This window comes from Mya arenaria, chromosome 5 (assembly GCF_026914265.1).
Source record: "Mya arenaria isolate MELC-2E11 chromosome 5, ASM2691426v1".
NCBI lineage: Eukaryota > Metazoa > Mollusca > Bivalvia > Myida > Myidae > Mya > Mya arenaria.
The window spans coordinates 18728841-18747610 of record NC_069126.1 but is presented as its reverse complement, the minus strand read 5'-3'; the positions used below and the strand labels follow the sequence as shown (position 1 = coordinate 18747610).

General features: G+C 34.9%; 1 protein-coding gene across 4 annotated transcripts in view; it reads left to right on the top strand.

Annotated features, from left to right (window-relative positions):
- LOC128234408 (hemicentin-1-like) overlaps window positions 1–18770 on the top strand; it is a 55963-nt gene that overhangs the window by 29078 nt on the left and 8115 nt on the right. For all 4 annotated transcript variants that reach the window (XM_052948628.1, XM_052948625.1, XM_052948627.1 and 1 more), the window contains 12 exons: window positions 222–521; window positions 846–1148; window positions 1444–1584; window positions 1966–2094; window positions 2513–2785; window positions 3064–3333; window positions 3799–4026; window positions 4321–4437; window positions 5242–5360; window positions 5638–5812; window positions 6100–6378; window positions 6636–6902. In XM_052948628.1, the coding sequence (XP_052804588.1) occupies window positions 222–521; window positions 846–1148; window positions 1444–1584; window positions 1966–2094; window positions 2513–2785; window positions 3064–3333; window positions 3799–4026; window positions 4321–4437; window positions 5242–5360; window positions 5638–5812; window positions 6100–6378; window positions 6636–6902 (2601 nt within the window). The remainder of the gene's footprint in view (window positions 1–221; window positions 522–845; window positions 1149–1443; window positions 1585–1965; window positions 2095–2512; window positions 2786–3063; window positions 3334–3798; window positions 4027–4320; window positions 4438–5241; window positions 5361–5637; window positions 5813–6099; window positions 6379–6635; window positions 6903–18770) is intronic.

The following is an 18770-nucleotide window of genomic DNA, read 5'->3' as shown; positions in this document are numbered from 1 at the left end:
TTTATTATAAATTGAAAAATGTACTGCATTTTTTACTTATTCAAAAGGTGTTTTCTAATTACCATTGAGGTCATGGGTTTGAGTCCGATTGGATGCTCTTTTCCAATAGCCTTTCAGTTTGGAAACTGGATCCTACCAAAAGCAATCAATACCAATTTAAAGTAGTCTTTGAAATAAAGCTGAAAGAAAATATTATTAATTTGCAACTGTTGATCTTGCAGCGGAGACATCATGGGTTATCCAGCCTTCCGATCTGAAGGTGACACAAGGAAGGAATGTAACAATGCCCTGCGAGGTACGCTCAAACCAAACTGTCAACACAATCTGGAACAAGGGGAGCATTACCCAGTTCTTCAACGGCCAGCCCAGCTCTGCGTCTGTTCCGAGCAACTACAAAGTAGAATACACTTCCCAGGGAAAAAACAATTTACAAATCAGAAATGTGCGGTTAGATGACGAATCGTTTTACGCGTGTCAGGTCATCGGGTTTGACTCGGTCCAAGTCAAACTTACTGTAAATAGTAAGTAGTACTCAATATTTGTTTCTATTGACCATGTTGTTTTTGTAAAACCGGTTTCATTATCTAGGGGAAACAACTCAAACAAAAAGAAAATGAGGGTCTTTCAAAATTACCTCTCTTGTAGACAGGTAGAGATTTGCTAAGTTACTTTCCAGTTTACAATTCCCAGTCCTCTAATATTATAATCTTGTAGACAGTGCTAAGCAGAAGAAATCATGTGAACATGTTATTTATAACAAGCATAATAATGACTTGACTCTAAAAACAAATGTATAGTTTTGATATTTTTTTATATTTTTTAAATAATTTGTTGTTTATTTCCAGTTCCACCGGGCCAGCCATCCATCACTTTAAACACTTCATTGCCATCAGTAGAAAACGCTGTGATATCTTTAACTTGCTCATCCTCGGGTGGGAAACCCACGCCCACAATTCAGTGGTTGCGAAATGGACAACCAGTAAATAGTGCTGTTACAAAGCCTCCCGCTCAGGAGATGGGCACTACGTCTAGTCGTTTAACTGTGACGTTGACACGTTATGATCATAGTGCTAATTATTCATGTGTAGTGTTCAATGAAGCAAATCAAAACAAACCATTAATTACTTCCAGGATTTTACAAGTGCAATGTAAGTTGTTGGCTTTTTCTTTGTTTTATTTTAATAAGTATATATGTTAAAATATCAGTACTATATAATAGATATACCGGGTACATGTAATTGAAATATTGTAATGCTGAAGTTGGAGCATTCTCTGAGGAAAAGATATGTAAGTAAGATACCTATTATGAGATATGTAATGATTTTTAAAGTACCCTTCATTATCAAAGTTCAGTTTTTAAAAAAATATTTAAATAAAATTAAATAATCATTTTTATTATGTTACTTTAAACCAGTGCCATGAATATTTCTCTGTGTTTTTCAGATTCCCCTTCCGTGAGTTTTCTCCCGGACTTTTCCCCCTATCGTGTGAAGCTCAATACTCAAGTGTCCATAACATGTAATGTCACCTCGTACCCTCTCTACAACAGCCTTATGTGGTACAAGGATAATGTCCCCCTTACTGGTGAGTTCAATGGCTTGTTTTTCATCTGTTTGATATCATGTGAAGCCAGCTAACAGGTAATGTCAAGCATCTTTGCGTGGTACAAGGATAATGTCCCCCTAACTGGTGAGTTCAACAGCTAGTTTTCCAACTATTCCATAATGACTGCGGGGTCAAAAATGTCTAATTTCACATATATCTTTATGTAAAACAAGGATTAAGTGAAATTGTGTCAAATGGTATCATAATCTACAAAGCATAAAAAACAGTATTTTATTACATTTTAAAGTAAACATGCAGTCGGAACTAAGATATTAAATAAATTTTGATATACCTTAAAATGTTCTACTAAGTCAAACAAATGTTCATAGAATAATTCTTCTATGCCTTTCTGATTTTTAGTGAGCATGAACTTCCTGCAATTCCCCTCTGTTGAGAAGCATGACCAAGCCAAGTACACATGCGTGGCTCGTAATCTCGTGGCCGGGCAGACGCGTGAAGCAAACGCTTCTGTCTACTTAGATGTTCTGTGTAAGTTAAATCATTTTTTGATCAAAAATAAATGTTTGGGTAGGTCAATAATTTTTACGTGCTTTGAACATCGGCAAATGCTTTAGTCTTTGGTAGAGCACTGAATTATGGTTCATAGCCAAAATAGTAGTTTTGAGAAGGTGAGAAAATATCATTTGCAGAAAAATGGTTCCAATTGTCCTCATTAAACACTTCATTATTGAATTTATTTAGTAGTTTTTGAAACTATGAGCCATTTGAAGACAAAATCAAAATTGTGTGTAAAACCATGATCATTTTTCAGCCAAGGCATTTAATTGATTTTTTGTCACAGGTTTTAATTGGATTTGTCCAACCTGTAGCATGTTGCTTACTACAATGTTGGCATTCAATGATATCTAAATATTTGTAATAGGTATTGAAATTCTCTTTAATACAGACCCTCCTGTGGTAACAACCCCTAATGTTGTTACGGCCAATGAAAGTGAACAAGTAAACCTTTCCTGTAAAGTCGAAGCTAACCCACCACCCTCCGAGATTCGCTGGGAGAAAGTCGGGGGGTCAACACCACATTTGGGACCAAATTACGTAATCAGGGGCGACAAACAAAATGCGGGAAATTATTCCTGTACAGCTAAAAATCGTCTTGTGCCATCTGATGGGCCAGCAGAGGATGTATCTACTAAGAGATTTACAACATTGAGAATACGATGTAAGTGATCAGTGATATTATATTTCTACCTTTTTTATTTTGATATAGAACAATTTGGCTTAATGGTATTCTTGTATCTGCATATCAAATATGCCTGCTATAGTGGTGTTAGACATTTAAATGATTGAAGTTTCTGTGAAATGTTCTGTTGCAGTACAAGTCATTTCAGTGTTTAATGACAATTTGCTGGAACAAATACATACTTTTGAATAGAAAACAGCTTTATCTGAATAAGACTGATTCATATTACAGATATCATTAACTTTTATTTCCTTTAGACAAGCCAGGAAGAGCTTCCATAAGCCCAGTCTCATCCGTCATCGTCGGACAAACAGTCACCTTAAACTGTGACATTGATGACCCCGGTTACCCTCCACCCACGTACGAGTGGTGGCGAATGGAAAACCCTGGTAAGATCTTGCAGGCTGATGAGTCATCCAGGTTTACGATCCCTACTGCACGTCTGGACCACAATGGAAACTACACGTGTCAACCTCAAAACATGATGGGGGTCGGCAGGGCTGATACAATTTCACTGGCTGTCAACTGTGAGTACATTGTGGATGATTTAGAAGGAATGAAGTAGAAAATTACATGTTGTAGTTTGTTTATTACTTTCTTCATTCCAACCCACAAAGCTGACTCGAACTATTTATATACATAAACATCTTAAGTTATCTCCCATCTTAAGTCCTTCAATGTAATTTAAGTACATATATCTCACTGTTCATCTGATATAATACATGATAATGTCAAAAATATTTCATTTTTATGGACTTGAACTTTTTAGGAAATCAACTTATAGTTAGGAAATGATGATGTTTTGTGATTAATGTCCCTGTCAGATGAACTTAATCAAAGGATAATAAACTAATAACTCCCCTTCACATAACATTGCATAGCTTTGCTTGATGATAGTGAAATAGAATAAACATCAATCAAGTTTAACATAGTTGTTATCAAAATGCTTATGCTTAACAATATTTCCTATGGATATTTGCTTCCTTTTCCAGCCCCACCAGTGTTCCTCCAGTCTACGCCCTCTACCGAGTCCTACACCGTCCCCATTACCCAGTCAAACATGTTTGTGGAGCACAAGATCTCCGGGCGCCCACTGCCCACTGTCCACTGGCTTAAGGATGGTCAGCCACTCTCCTCCATGACTGGTCTCTACAAGGTGGAAACAACCAATACTCTCAACCAGTATTTGTACACAGTGTCAACTAAAGTCCGGTTCATTGGTGAGTAGTTAGTATCTGGTAAGGAAATACCGAGTTATGCAAGGGAAATAACTTTTAGACGGTTGGATACAAATTAATTTGAGTTACTTCCCCTGCTATATTAAACAAAACTAGTTCTTTCCACTGTGTCCATGACTTCAATTACTTTCTCAAAGGTACCTTTAATACTGAAGGGATGTCCTTGAATGTATTTTCAATTATGGAGAAATACACTTGTAGTGAATTTATATAAAAAAACAACAACAATCTTTTCTTGTTATTGTTATTTGTATCAAACTTTTAACTAAATTCCAGGAACTGACCGTGACGAGAACCGCCTACGCCGGGACGATATTGGCAACTATTCATGCGTGGTGTCTTCAACTGCAACCCTCGGCCAGCAGAGCAAAAACATGCACCTCTCAGTCGAATGTAAGATGTATATTGAATGCTTTCCACATGTGCCATACCCCACGGCAGAATTGGGATCCATCCCTCTGCCTCTCACCTAATTTATTCCTTGGAATTCATGATTATTTTTGTGTGTGTGTGATTGAAAAAAATGTAGAGAAGATTGCTTAGAAAAAATACATTTTTACAACATATATACTCCATACAGTTAAAAAAGAATGCCAGTTAAATGATTTTAAAAGTAGACCGTGTAAAAGGGGCGATTAATTCTGATCCACAGGTTTTTAGAGTAAACTCTCCAGAAATATGGCCATATTGAAAGTTCTTTATAACAGAGATGTATCCTCTTTTAAGCTGTTTTCCTCCTTGTGGCCACTAAACTTTGAAATTAAAATTGTTGCCTTTTATCTTATCAATACGAAAATTTATTTTTGGGATAGGGATGCCTCTATTTTGTACAGCAGTGAGTTCAGTAAGGTGAGCTTTAACAAAACGCTACCAAACGTTTTGTTCACTGCAACGGAGAACAAAACAGTAAACGTTCACCGTAAACTGTTTACTGAACACATGACTGGTTTCCTTTTTTTTTTATTTCTGTTTGCTTTCCTGTTAAGAAATGGATAAAAATTGCGAACAAGTTTCAATATATATTGCTTAATATTCCATGATGGTAAGGCTTTTTTGCATTATTCTACCAAAGATCATAAATACTGGCAACTGTTGCTGATCAATTTCAATTTGAAATGCATTATTGCCAAATTATACTTATTAAATGATGCAAACTCAAATTCAGTTAAATACATATATATATTATTTGCATTTTAGTTGAGCCAGAGATAACAGCGGGTGATCGTGTGGCGGCTGATATGGGAGAGAAGGCGCGACTCAACTGTGTAGCCCAGGCTAACCCAACCCCTACAATTGTGTGGTACAGAAATGGACAGGTATGTTGAAAATATAGATCAAATAATGTGTGCATTCAAGTTTTCAGTGAAAAAGAGTTTTTCTAACTGTAAGATATTAAGAAGATATATATTTTGCAATAAAAAGATTAAGATTATGCATAGATGAAAATGTTCCAGAAATGGGTTTCAGGTAACCAAAACAGTAGTTTGTGTGATTCATAACAGCTCACAATCCAGCAAAAGCAGTTAATAATAATTCATACCCTTTCTTCAGGTATTGCCCAATTGTAAGTACTAACTTATGCTGGTTTTCCAGGTATTGCCCAATACAAGCCAGCTACTACAGGAGCAGCGACCAGCCGCCAATGTGGCCACGTATGAAGGTTATCTATCCATCGCTTCCGTTACAAATGCAGACTTTGGCCAGTATCAGTGCGATGTAACCAACAACAAGGGACAGGCTCGCAAAAATATTACACTATCTAAAAAAGGTTTGTTATTGTTGTAGGTTTGTATTTACATAAAACAGTATGATGGCTTGAGTTTAGTCATATATATAAGGGATAAAATGACTTAAATATTGAAAATCCTTACAACATGATGACATATTCATGTATTATGTCTGATCTTTATTTCAAGTGACACTGTTTGTATGATCTGTCAATAAAAATAATTCAAACAAACAAATTATATTTATATATAATTTATATATATATATATAATTTATATGTTATTATATTATCAAATTATGTTATATATTATGTTTTTTATCTCATAGGAAAACCAGAAGCACCCAGTGGCCTGAACGCTCTAGCTAAAACTTGGGAGTCAGTCCATCTACAGTGGACCCCAGGCTTTAATGGAGGCCTCACTCAGGGATTCTTTGTAGCGTTACAGAGTATCTATGGCAACAAGACTGTCGAGGTTTATCCACAGGGAGTAACAAGGTTCAATGTGACACGCCTTATGCCTCAGACTTCATACACGTTTTCTGTGTATGGAAGCAATACGCTTGGCAAGGGAGCTAACTCTGCCACATTTACTGCCCAGACTGAAGGTTTGTAATGAAGTTTTCTCCCTTTTACGATTTTTTTTTGACATTGATGACATTTAAGTCCACAGAAAAAATATATTCCATTCTTATGTAACTAAAGGATTGAAAAGGTAATTTAATACGCTGATTACAATCTATCATGATTATGTAAATGATGATATTATTCAGAAAACTGCAAACCTAATCGAAATATTTATCTTTTAGTTTTGATCATAATAATTCTTTCATTTTACAATTGCAATATAAATTTCTTTTCACAGTGCTTGTCTTCCCTGCCCTAAACAAGGTCCCAGAATTTGAAATGGAAGATAAAAAACTGTCTGTTGCTAATGACTTGAACCAGTCGTACTGTCTGCGTGTGGAAGTCAGCCATGATAATGGGAAAGCGTGGACTGTCATTGAGCCTTGCGTTACCGCAGAGACTGGGGAGATAACTATGGATCGACCTGGCGCCACAAACGTGAATGTGTCCATATGTCTTGTGTACCGGCCTGAAGTCTGTGGAGAACCTGTGTCAAGTAAAATAAGTGAGTACCGGTAGTTGTTCTGTTTAGACATCCAAAAATGATAATATTAAAAATGTCTTTCTTTAACCTTGTAAGATTCTTATAGCGGTCACCATGTTGAACACTTTTTTCTCTGGTTTACCCCCCAGCAACAGATCACACTCGCATAACATTGTGCCATTGATTGTGATTCATATAATGTCATAATAACTTGTTTCACAGTCTTAAAACAAGTTGGTTTATTCTAAACTTTAATATGGTAAGGGACCCATACTAGGGAGTTGCTTATCTAGTATCCTACATACCGTATGTTTACTTACATTTTTTTCTTATAGAAATTTAAGATCTTCAGTATTTCAGTGATTGTGTAGTTTAGAACAAAAGTTGAGAGATTAAGAAGAACTTTATATTTGAAAAGGTTTTAAAAAAGAAAAACATGATTTTAAGATTATCCAAGTTGTTGATTTCTTCAGTTGATGGTTAAGAAGAGAGGGATTTCAAGTTTGGTCAGTAAACAAATGGTAATCTTCATGATAATAGATAAGATGATTCCCTGATTGTAACACCTGGGGCTTTTAAATCTGTCACAGGAATATCTTTCCATCAGATCAATCCCAGATCAGGTAGGATCCCTGTAAAAGTCAAGTTGATCACACAATTGTTCTTGGTTGAAAATGAACTTTGTGGTAACATATTTTCTAAGATGGAGTGATTTTAGTTCTTTAAGTATTCCAACATAGCTCTTACTCCTTCATTGAACTGTTTTGTTTTCTGATCAGATTGAATACAGCCTTTGTTTAATACGGCCTTTGTTCAATACGACCTTTGTAAATAAAAAATAAGCTTGAATGGAAATGGAAACATATCCCACTGTGTTATAATGTACCAAATATGTACAGGCTCAATTTGTTGTAATTACGGGCTTGGCAGTGGTAATTATGGGTTTCCGGGCGGGGGAAACCAAGTTGGTCATACAGGTCCATTACAGTGGGCTCGCTAAGTGCCAGTAAGTGACCATACTAAGGCATTTAAAAGAGAGAAAGGAATAAAATGTTTGCAAATGTTGGTGTTAGACCTGTGTAAATATTTTCTATATTTTCGGTCAATATTGACCAGGCAGGTGCAAATCCATTCTTTTGGTGGTCAGCTAATTTGTGAACTGCTGGCCGTATAAAGGGCGATGTTTGTCCTTTCATTTGTTACATTGATTTCTGATTTTCCTCATTTTCTTTGTCAGCCCTAAACAATGATGGCCGCTATCTTGTCAGTTGATGTCGTTATTGATTTGGTAATTATCTTAGAACAATCTCCATTGACTTTTTATATTATTTCTCAAGTTCTGATTTGTAACAATCAGCCTCTGGAACAAGATGGTACTCTAATGACATGATGTCATGAAATTCTGCAGCTCCTCCTTCAATCATAAGATATTTCTCCAAGGTAAAGGTTGGTGCGTTGAAGAATACAACAAAAACTCTTACAAACATGTTCAATAGAACCACACCTCAATGTTTGGTGAAGATTTAAAGATAGCTTGTCACAGAAAACCCATTAAACATCCTTTAGAAATGTCCCCTTGTATTGCCCCCTTGGTGAAAGGGACCGAAAAGGACAGACTTTGAATATTGCAGAAGTGTGTATTGTCACTCAGGGGAGGACAACATAGGTCCCTTGATTCAATTCCTAAAAAGTGCTCATTTAAAATGAGAATTGCTGTGTCATTTCTTAACTGAACTATTTGAAGGAAATTAAATCTAGGGCCTTCTTTATTGAAATCAGTATTTCTGATTGTCATATTCTCAAGTTCTTTAGTTTCAAATCTTCAAAAAAACAGAGTCTCTGCATTTTAGCTTCCATTAATTATGAGAAAACCTGATGGTTGTTATTTGCGTCAAGTTAGAACTATTTTTGATGCTTCAGAAGTCTTCAAGACGTTTTTAAATAACCATCAAGAATTTCAATTGATTTTCTTTCGAAAGAATGGGTTTTCCTGGAGTTTCTCTCCACATTTGTCCTAATGAAAGAGGAAATAAATTAAGTTTAATTAAATTGTTACCCATTAAAAACCAGAAACTTCAAAGGTCTTGGTGATTATTGAAAAGACATAATAAAAATGTTTGATACCTATGTTGTAAAAACCATGTCAAGTGGAACATTTCAATTTAGTTTGAATTTGTAAGGTGCAATATAAAAATGGAAAGGAGACCTTCTTGGGAGAAGTATCAATTTCTGAATGTGACCTTGTAATGGCTGTATCAATACATCACAGTAATTGGTATCTTGAGATGTTAAAGTCAAAGAAATTAAAGTAAGTACTTGATCTGAGTAAACATCTTCAAATCTTTTCAACCTTTACAAAGTTAAATTTAAACCTTAGTTTGAAAACAGAAAAACATATACGGTATATATGGAGTCAAACGGATCTCTTCCCCAAATGTTCTCAAACTTTAGCTGAAATAAAATCATAATAGAGACTTACATATTGTAACGCAAGTATCTTAAAAAAAAATTGGGGTATATCTTTCACAATGGATAAAGGTCAGACGTATTTGGACTCAACCGTATTTGGAAATATAATAATGACATCTGAGACATCAAATTTGAAAGGTAAGGGAGAAATGCGAGATTAAAATGATGGCAATTAGCTAATACGAAACTTCATCTTTGAAAGAGTGGTGCTATTTGCTGTGTTCTGTATTTTGGACGTAATTATTACCTATTGCCTTTGTCAAACACTGAAAATTATTAAACTGCATAATAATAAGGCAAAATCTTATGAAATATCTCCTTTAGAAAGATTTTGTTGATAACATTGAATGGACGTAATTTTGAAGTTTTATCGATTGTATACAGTTTTACTTGGGGCAATTCGTCTGCCAATATGTATATTTCACTTAATATAAGAGTATGGTGTATTTGCATAGTCTTTCTGAGTGGTACTTGAAACAGTGATTTTTATGAAAATAAATGGAAATCTCAGCAGATATGCTTATAGAGACCTTTCAACTTATCGATGTGGGTTTGACTATGAAAGGTTTTAGTTAGTTCTGATTTTTACTCAGATTTATGTACTGTAGGTACAATACAATGCAATATTACATCCAGGAAATGATGCCTTTAATACTGGTCAAGTCAAATATATTTTTGCATTCTCATTTCCAAATTTTGAGGGGAACACATTTCAACAATTGGTGAAATGTTACATGAAGGTCTGCACTTTCTATTCTTAGGTTTCTGTTGATGGAAATTGCAGCGAAGACTCTGTCATCATATGATGATGAATTGTAATAAACACCTCATTACTGGCTTTGGTTTACAAATTCAGCATTTTTAGCTTGGTGTTCTCTAAACTTGTAGAATATGAAATTAACATTCATGTAACCTTTGACATGTTGTTATCTCTGAATTCACAGTAAAAAATAATGAAACATTATCCAGGAATTTACATTACAAAGCTCATTTACATGTGTCCCTAAATTGAAGTGCATATTTGCCACTATGGTCATGATAATGAATTCATTTGTTACACTGTACCTTAGGCCAAAGAGAAAAGAGTTTTTAGATTCTCATCAAGATTTAAACACAATATTAAACTGGTATGTCGATTTTGAATAAATTCAAATGTTTGGGCTCACAGTCTCGTCTCAAATGTTTCTACTAAACATTTGTGACTGTGATGAATAACTTTTGGGACAGTGCCCGCTTTCGGAAAGTGGTGGTTTCGAAAAGTGGCAGACATGCATTAGACTCCAATAATAATTTCTCTAGCCCTCAGACCCAAGTCTCATCTCTCACAGATGGATGAATAAGTTGGGGAATTAATTAAAATGCACTAATGCAACCCTTTTCAGTAATGCTGGCTATTTTAATTAATCAATACATGGATGTGGTCTTTGTGAAGGAATTGGGAATGAATATCACTCAACTGATCACTGACACTTTTCTGTGGCAGATTTCATTTAGCTCTTGAGAAAACTTGATTATAACACTCAGAGGGTAATGAGTTCCAGAATTCTCACAGTTATAATGCATCTAATAAAAAGACTATATAATTTCATCTCTCACTTTTATAAAGCAAAAATGTAATCATATCTGAGGCAATATTTTCCCCATCATTGCCTAGAATTCGAACATTTCATGGTCAGCAAGTTTCATTATGAAGTTAGAATCAGCAGAAATAAGCTTACAGTTAGAGACACTTATGATGCAAACTAGAAAACTGTCAGACAATGTTGAAAATTTCATCTTTTTTTGCATTGTTTTCCCATCTTGCTAAGCAAAGCATGCAGCTTAAATTGGCCATTAATGTGGTAATGTGTCAATCTCCGTTGAACAGAGACAATCATTTACTGATACCTTGCTCATTCCCAAGGGACAGTGACATCTTAAATAAACGTATCATCCCATTTATGGGCAGAATACAGTATTTATGGAGATCTGAGCTAGCCATTGTCAATTATGCATGGATCTGACTGTCTAATCGAGTGATCTACACTGTTAATCTTAGCATAATGTTAGTTTAATGGCCAGAGCTCTTTAATGTACATTTAATGATGAACCAACTGTCAATACTGGCCACAGATCAACCAGAATTATAGTCTGTTCTGTTGGTTCAGGAGAGGATCTATCTTTATTTATCAACTTGGGGAGAAAATGCTAATCATAGTACCTCCATAATATGAAAGTCTCTATCCACAGGTCAATGCGTTCCACTTTTTGTCATGAAAGTCTAAAAGAAAAGCCATCATTATCTCTTCTCCAAATCATAGACTTTCATGTTGATAATTGATGCCCTTCAATCCCAGCTATTCTCAGACTTACATCAGACTTTAAGAAGATGGATGTTTGACCATCAATCTTCATTACACTGTCATTCTAAGACTTGCGGGACCAAGTTTGATGGCTCTTGACTGTATATATTTTATCTATTCTTTGAGGGTTGTTTCTGATGTCTTGATGTGCATGTTTTTCTAGGTATAAAACTGTCTTTGCTCATAAGTTGTCTTTGATATTGTTTTTTCATGGCTTATTTTCTTGGCTTACAGTTTTCCTTGGCTGACATGTTCTCTGGGCTTACATGTTTTCTGGGCTTACATGTTTTCTGGGCTTACATGTTTTCTGGGCTGACATGTTCTCTGGGCTTACATGTTCTCTGGGCTTACATGTTCTCTGGGCTTACATGTTTTCTGGGCTTACATATTCTCTAGGCTTACATGTTCTCTGGGCTTACATGTTCTCTGGGCTTACATGTTCTCTGGGCTTACATGTTCTCTGGGCTTACATGTTCTCTGGGCTTACATGTTTTCTGGGCTTACATGTTCTCTGGGCTTACATGTTCTCCGGGCTTACATATTCTCTGGGATTTGCCTACTTTTCCTTCATTACCTAAATAGCAATGTTCACTTGATTTATCTGCCCACATGATGTCTATCCAGATGCACAATTAAGCAACATATACATGAACCTGTCTGCCAGAGACCTCCAGGGGTAAATTAATTGTTTCTGCCTACATGTAGCTGGTGTTCCCCTCATTATCACAGTTGTAGTCCTGAGTATTATATAATAGGCAGCTTTGGAAAAAAATACAAAAGGTAAGCAATAGCTAATAATGACAAAAATGGATCTTAAACATAGAGGATCTGGCTATCATTTTGTATAGCTATTTGAAATGATAACTTGGTTTATGAAATGGCAGCTCTGTAGGAATTAGGACCAGCAGGTTTTCCTAGCTTATTAGATGAAAGATAAATACATAGATATCAGAATTGAAGTGATAAGGCTTATTAGATCCAATAATCTGGCTATTTTGCAGAGCATCCACAGGTCACAAACAAGCTGTGTAATCAGATGGGGTTGCAGTAGCTACAACATAGGTAGAGGGTGTCATATTATATTTTGGTAATCAATCTGAAATATTTCCAGTCTCCCTTGTCCTTCCACATATGTCGTTTACTAAGTGGGTTGAAGTGTTTTGATTGTTTACTTTGCTACAAGAATCTTGAAGACATCTGGAATAGGTTTCAATTCTCTTACATCCAAGTCTTAGAATAATTGGGTTGTTGCAGAACTGCTGTATGTGCCCTTCGTTTATAAGCCATTTGGCATTGTCTTGGGACTGAATGCAGATTTGGACTTTCTCTGAAGTTTTCTCACAGGGAAATCTGCTTTATTCAGAAACTTTAAGAAAAGTAAACATTGTAACATATCAACATGACTAGGCCGCCTTTTGGTATAGTGTAGGAAGTACAATGTACAAACTTGATGTATACGTGAAAGTTTTATTGACTAATATACTAAATCAATTAACTTCTGATTTTTGCTGTTAAATAAGTAAGGAGATTAATACCTGTGTAGAGGAATAAGATCAACATAATCTCATTAAATAATGATTGATTGGATTGCAGCCATGAACCTTTAATCTGTATTTGTAAACCTACTAGCAAATTTATCAACATTTTTCCTTCTGATATGTCAGGCTTTGAACTTGTAAAATAACACATCAGAAATTGCAGCATTTTTCACACATCACCCTTTGTCATTTACCTGTTTATCACCTATTGAAATCATAAAAGACCATTTATCATAACAATTCAAATACCTTGACAGACTAACAATGTAATCTGGTTGGGCATTTGTCAGTATTTGCTGTATGCATTAATAACTCCCCTTGGGAGCCTCTCTGTGTTTGAGGGCCCCAGGCCGTATCACTATTTTCACTCCAACTATAGTGTTCCACCTGACTAAACAGGTAGACCAGTCAAGTAGAGAAATTATTTCTCCATGTAAATTTATACTTTTGTGAATAAAAATAGGCCACTTTATTTGATGGATTTTGACACAGTTTGATATTGAAGCTTTTGGACATTTTCCTTTGTTTACAGTATTGATTGGAAAGGCTGAATTTTAGCTGTGGGAAGTTGTGTATTAATGAGAAGAGGGAAAAATACCCCAAAAAGTTGTATTTTGTGAAAAAGTTTGTTCTGTGGCAGTTTGGTTAATGAAACAGTTTTGAAAAATAGTATGTGTATATTTCAGTGGAATTGAAGTTCTACATGTTTGTCATTTGTGTCAGAGTATTGTTTTTAGCTGTAAAAATGGGTACCACTTGAAGTATTGGAAGTTTTAAAGTGGCATTGCCTCTTCACGGTTTGTCAAGTGCTGTGATCTAGTCTACATTGGAATATTGCCCTTCACAACATGGATTTATTCTTTTCTTGACACTCTGTGGAATTTATTGTGGTGCCAACTGAACACTTTTCAAGAAACAGAATCATGTCGGAATCAGACAGTAAGTATTTAGGTGTAAATACCTATTTTATATTTATATTTCTGAAAAAGACTATGAAAGTTAGTCTTATTTTGATATTGTCTGATGTATTGTATGTCTGCAACTGTGTGTAAGAATCAAGGTGTAAATATTTCTCTGTTAAATATGTCGGGATGTATATTATATATTGTATTTCTATTGTGATGTATTGAGGAATAATAATGAAAAGTACAGGTAACTTTCAGCTATTATAATACTGCCTCATTCTTGATTAATAAAGAGTAACTGGCCTTGGAAAGACTAAATACTAAAATTTATTCCAAATTGAACTGTCACTACAAGACCCAAATAAATGGCATTGCCTGTTTTCAGACTTAATATTTTTATATAAACCAGCAAAATGACACATTTGCAATTATTCAGTCATGATGCTTTTAATTCAATAATTGATGTGTCCAAAGTTGTCTCTCTTACTTGCCCAAGGGAATGGCCAATTGTCACTGTGGAATTACATATTTTACACATCCTACACAAGTTAGCATGTTCATTGTGACAAATATATAATTTTAAAACATACATGTTTTGTGCGTTTTGTAATATGCAGCCTCTAAATGACAATATCATTGAGTGAATTATCTCCCTTGTTGGTCCCAGAATAAGTTGAAAATGTCACTGTGAATTATCTCCCATGTTTGTCAAATGTTGCTGTGAAGTTGTACTGATTTTGTACAGTTTATGTAATGTGAAATAATTGGTTCTTGACCAGAATGGACTAAATTAATTTGCAAATGCTTTGTTTAATAGTCTTTTAAAAGTCTTTCCCTGGATTACCAAAAGGTCATTAATTATGTCACTGGGAAGTTACAAATTGTAGCACACCTTTCTTGTGTATTCTGGTGTATAAATAGATGTTTGATTCTTAAATATTTTATGCATATTTTACCTCAATGAGTTTAATTACGATTGTATTGTATAAATTATCTCCCTTTATGGCCTTAGGGTATGACCAAATGTCACTGTGCAATTATACATTGTACCCGTCCCACATTGTGTTTCACCTGACCGGTCAGATGGGAGTACAGCCTGTGATCAAATCTACATAAACTTTATTACTTTGCAGTGGTTGTAGAGTGTTGCAATAGCCATATATGACAATAAATTGATGAGCGTGTTCAATCAGTTATTCAGTTTTGTCTAGGTGGTGTGAATGTTTTGCTTTTAGCGTCTATTTGATAAAAAATATCAGTATGGTTTACAGCTGTAATTTAGCTCCTGTTTTATGTGCAATAAATTTGCTCTAAGTTGTAGTCGGTGAACAATGATTAAAATTACAGAATCGGTTTTCTTTGCTCCTGCAGTTTTTATGCAAATTTTATTGTTAATGCATCCTGTTTATCATATTTAGTTGTCGTCTTAGTCCAAGTAAGATGAGCATGTTAAACTTCTGTATTTGTGGGTTTCTCTGTGCTAGTTCTTTGTATACTTGTCCTGTTAACCTGATTTGTTGATCTTTAGATATGAAAGATCTTCGACAATCCAAAGTATATGACCTTGTATTTGGCCAATATGACTCATTTAAATCTACCCAAACATTATATATTAATGTCCCTTGAAACATTTATGACATGTTTTACTTGCAAAATCATTACTGTAACAGGGAGTACTTCAGATAGCAAACATTAAACATGATCTTCAGTGAACATGCAGTAGTAAAACCATACTGAATAGCTCAACCAAGACCATGAAGCACAACCAGGACCATCAACCATGTCGTCCAACCAATACCATCAACCATGTCGCCCAACCAGGACCATCAACCATGTCGCCCAACCAGGACCATCAGCCATGTTGCCCAACCAAGACCATCAACCATGTCACCCAATCAAGACCATCAACTTTTTTTTTCATTTCTTAAATATTTATCAATGAACATGTAGACAACTTAATTGGGGACAGAGTGGGCCATTTTCCAAAATGGAGACAGGACGACTATAAAATGACAGCGTATGACATTTGACTACTGTAATACCGACATGTGACTGCCGTAATGGGATAGTTGACCCTATTGACCTGTGGTCAGTGCCCTTATCTGGCTTGTACACAATATTTCACTTTCCCTTATCTTATTAAGTCAACCAGGATTCCTTGGTTACCAGTTTTAGACCATTTTTGACGGGTATTTGTCAAAAATTGAGGTACATTATTACATGACGATTGTGTGTATATGAAATGTATGAATTGGTGGATGGAAACAGCCACAGTAACCAAACGACATGTTTGATCACTGTCATCCCCAAAATGCCACAATGATTGAACAATGATGCTGTTATTGTATCTCAACGCCAAAGCCAACTTGTTACAATGCATAACAATTTATTGAACATGATTACAGTTTATGGAACATGACGTTTTGATTGTGTGCAAATGTATGTTAAATTGGTATAATGAAATTTTTTCATGAGTTTTGTGGTTTGATAAATGGCCATAGGAACTTCTTTTCGAAGAGACAAAATGAAAAATTGCGCGATATCTAACTGGATTTTTGTACAATTTACATGACAATTTATTCCAATTGACATTTTATTCTAATGCGTCTTTGCTGTTTTGTGGATTCATGGGAAAGCTACATGAAGCGGAGTCCAAGGTTGTTTAAAAATTTACATTTTAATATAGGGTCATTTTTCATGTTATTTGAATGCCTTGTCAGTTCTCCTTCATACACAGTGAATTTAACATAATTATAATGCCCAGTATTATATTCCATAAGTTATACATTTAATTTTCCATAATTAAATTCCACCATGTTATGTCTGTTTAAATATAGTTCAGATATAGTAGACCTACAAATCTGTCAATAGTGTCCTTCAAATCAAGCGCACTTTGTATGATTTTAAATTTCTGGTCGAACAGAGCTTTTAAGTAATTGATCTTATCAAAATGTCATCACAGCCTTGTAGATGTATGGTTATGTGTGTTTGAGGTGGGGAAGGTTTTGTAGATTTGTAGTATTACACAATGCTTTTAGTGTTCTCTTCTGGTGTTTAAGTTTAATTTGAAGGAAAGAATGTTTAAAAATGGCCATTTAATGATTGGTTACTGGTCTCTCAGACTTTAAATGAAAAAAGAGAGGAACAGTTTGTTATTATTCAAAGTAGACGAAATTATCTCTAAATGTGTATCATTTGTAAAAAGTTGGGAATAAAGGTCTCTTTTGCTGTAATTTGTAGAGTTTATTCACAATTCATGCTTGAACCTATTAGTAATTGTCAGATTTCTGGGTAATAATGTTTATGTTGTGTATTAATTACATACACCCTTAGGGATAATTTTCTGAGAAAACAAAGAGAAAAGACATGGTGAAGTTCCTAAAGTATGTGAGCCGTAATTGCAGTTGGAGGAATGAAAACCAAAAACATCTAACTTCTTCTATTTCTAATGCCACTTAAAACTCTTTCCCTTTGAAAGCTGAACTTCTACATTGGCATAACCAGCATGTCTAAGGGGAAAAGATTCATTTTCTAATTCCTGGGATAAACGAGGCATGTCTTTTACACATGTTCCATCCATTCAGCCTGCTCAGCCCCTTGTAAGACAAGGGGAGAACTTAAAAAGTAGGAAAGCAATTCTGGGATCTCATTCTGTTGCCATGGTAACTATTTGTTAATAAGGAACATGCTGGTTTTTGAGACAGAACCAGTAATTAAATTTTGTAATGAGTCTCATGACAGGACTTGATAATTAAACTTCAATCCTTGATATTAGAGAGGGCAGCTTGAACAGATCTGTGTAATACATGGTATTTTATTGTTCTTTATTCACACAAGATGCTCATCATTGTTAAACTACATGTATTCTGTATAATGGTTTGCATTTGTTAGACCTTCAATGAGGCACTTTAGTTAAAGCACAAATCTCTATGTTGCACTTTCTCCCAATGTGCATGTATTTTTATGGAGGAATGACAAAAGCCATTATTCCTAGATTACATTAGTTACTGGTTACAAAGGGGTGGTTTAATTTACCATTAGTTACTAATTGTGTGCAAATTGCTGATTTCAATCACTATGGTACATGGCAGAGAATTATTGATGTCTATTATTAAAATGTTGGGTTACTATGGCAATATCTGATATTCACCTACATTAAATATTTTCAATATTGATAAAATGTAATAACGTTGGTGTTCACAGAAAAGGGTGGGGTTTTGCGTTTGGATTTTCATGCAGTGTTGTTTTGTTTTCGAGAAAAAGTCATTCAGGAGAAGTTTTTCTCTGGAAAAGTAATCCATGGAATTTGTTTATAATTAAGCTATGATGGATAACGTATAATCAAGTAGGCCACATTTTACTTTGTAACAAACTCTTATACATTTACCTGGTCATTTGTTTCCTGGTTCCGATGTTTATAAATGGTATTTTCTGCGATTTTCTGTTTGGATTCACCTTTCTTTCAACATTTTATGTCTTATTTAAAAAGTGTTCATGTCTAGATGTGATGATTATGTTGTGCCAAGGTAATTAATATTAGATCTAATATGGCATCAAACACAATATAATCTTGGTTGTGTGTTTCCATAATTATATTTAAGTGTTGTGTAGCACTAGTACAATACTGGCTGTGTG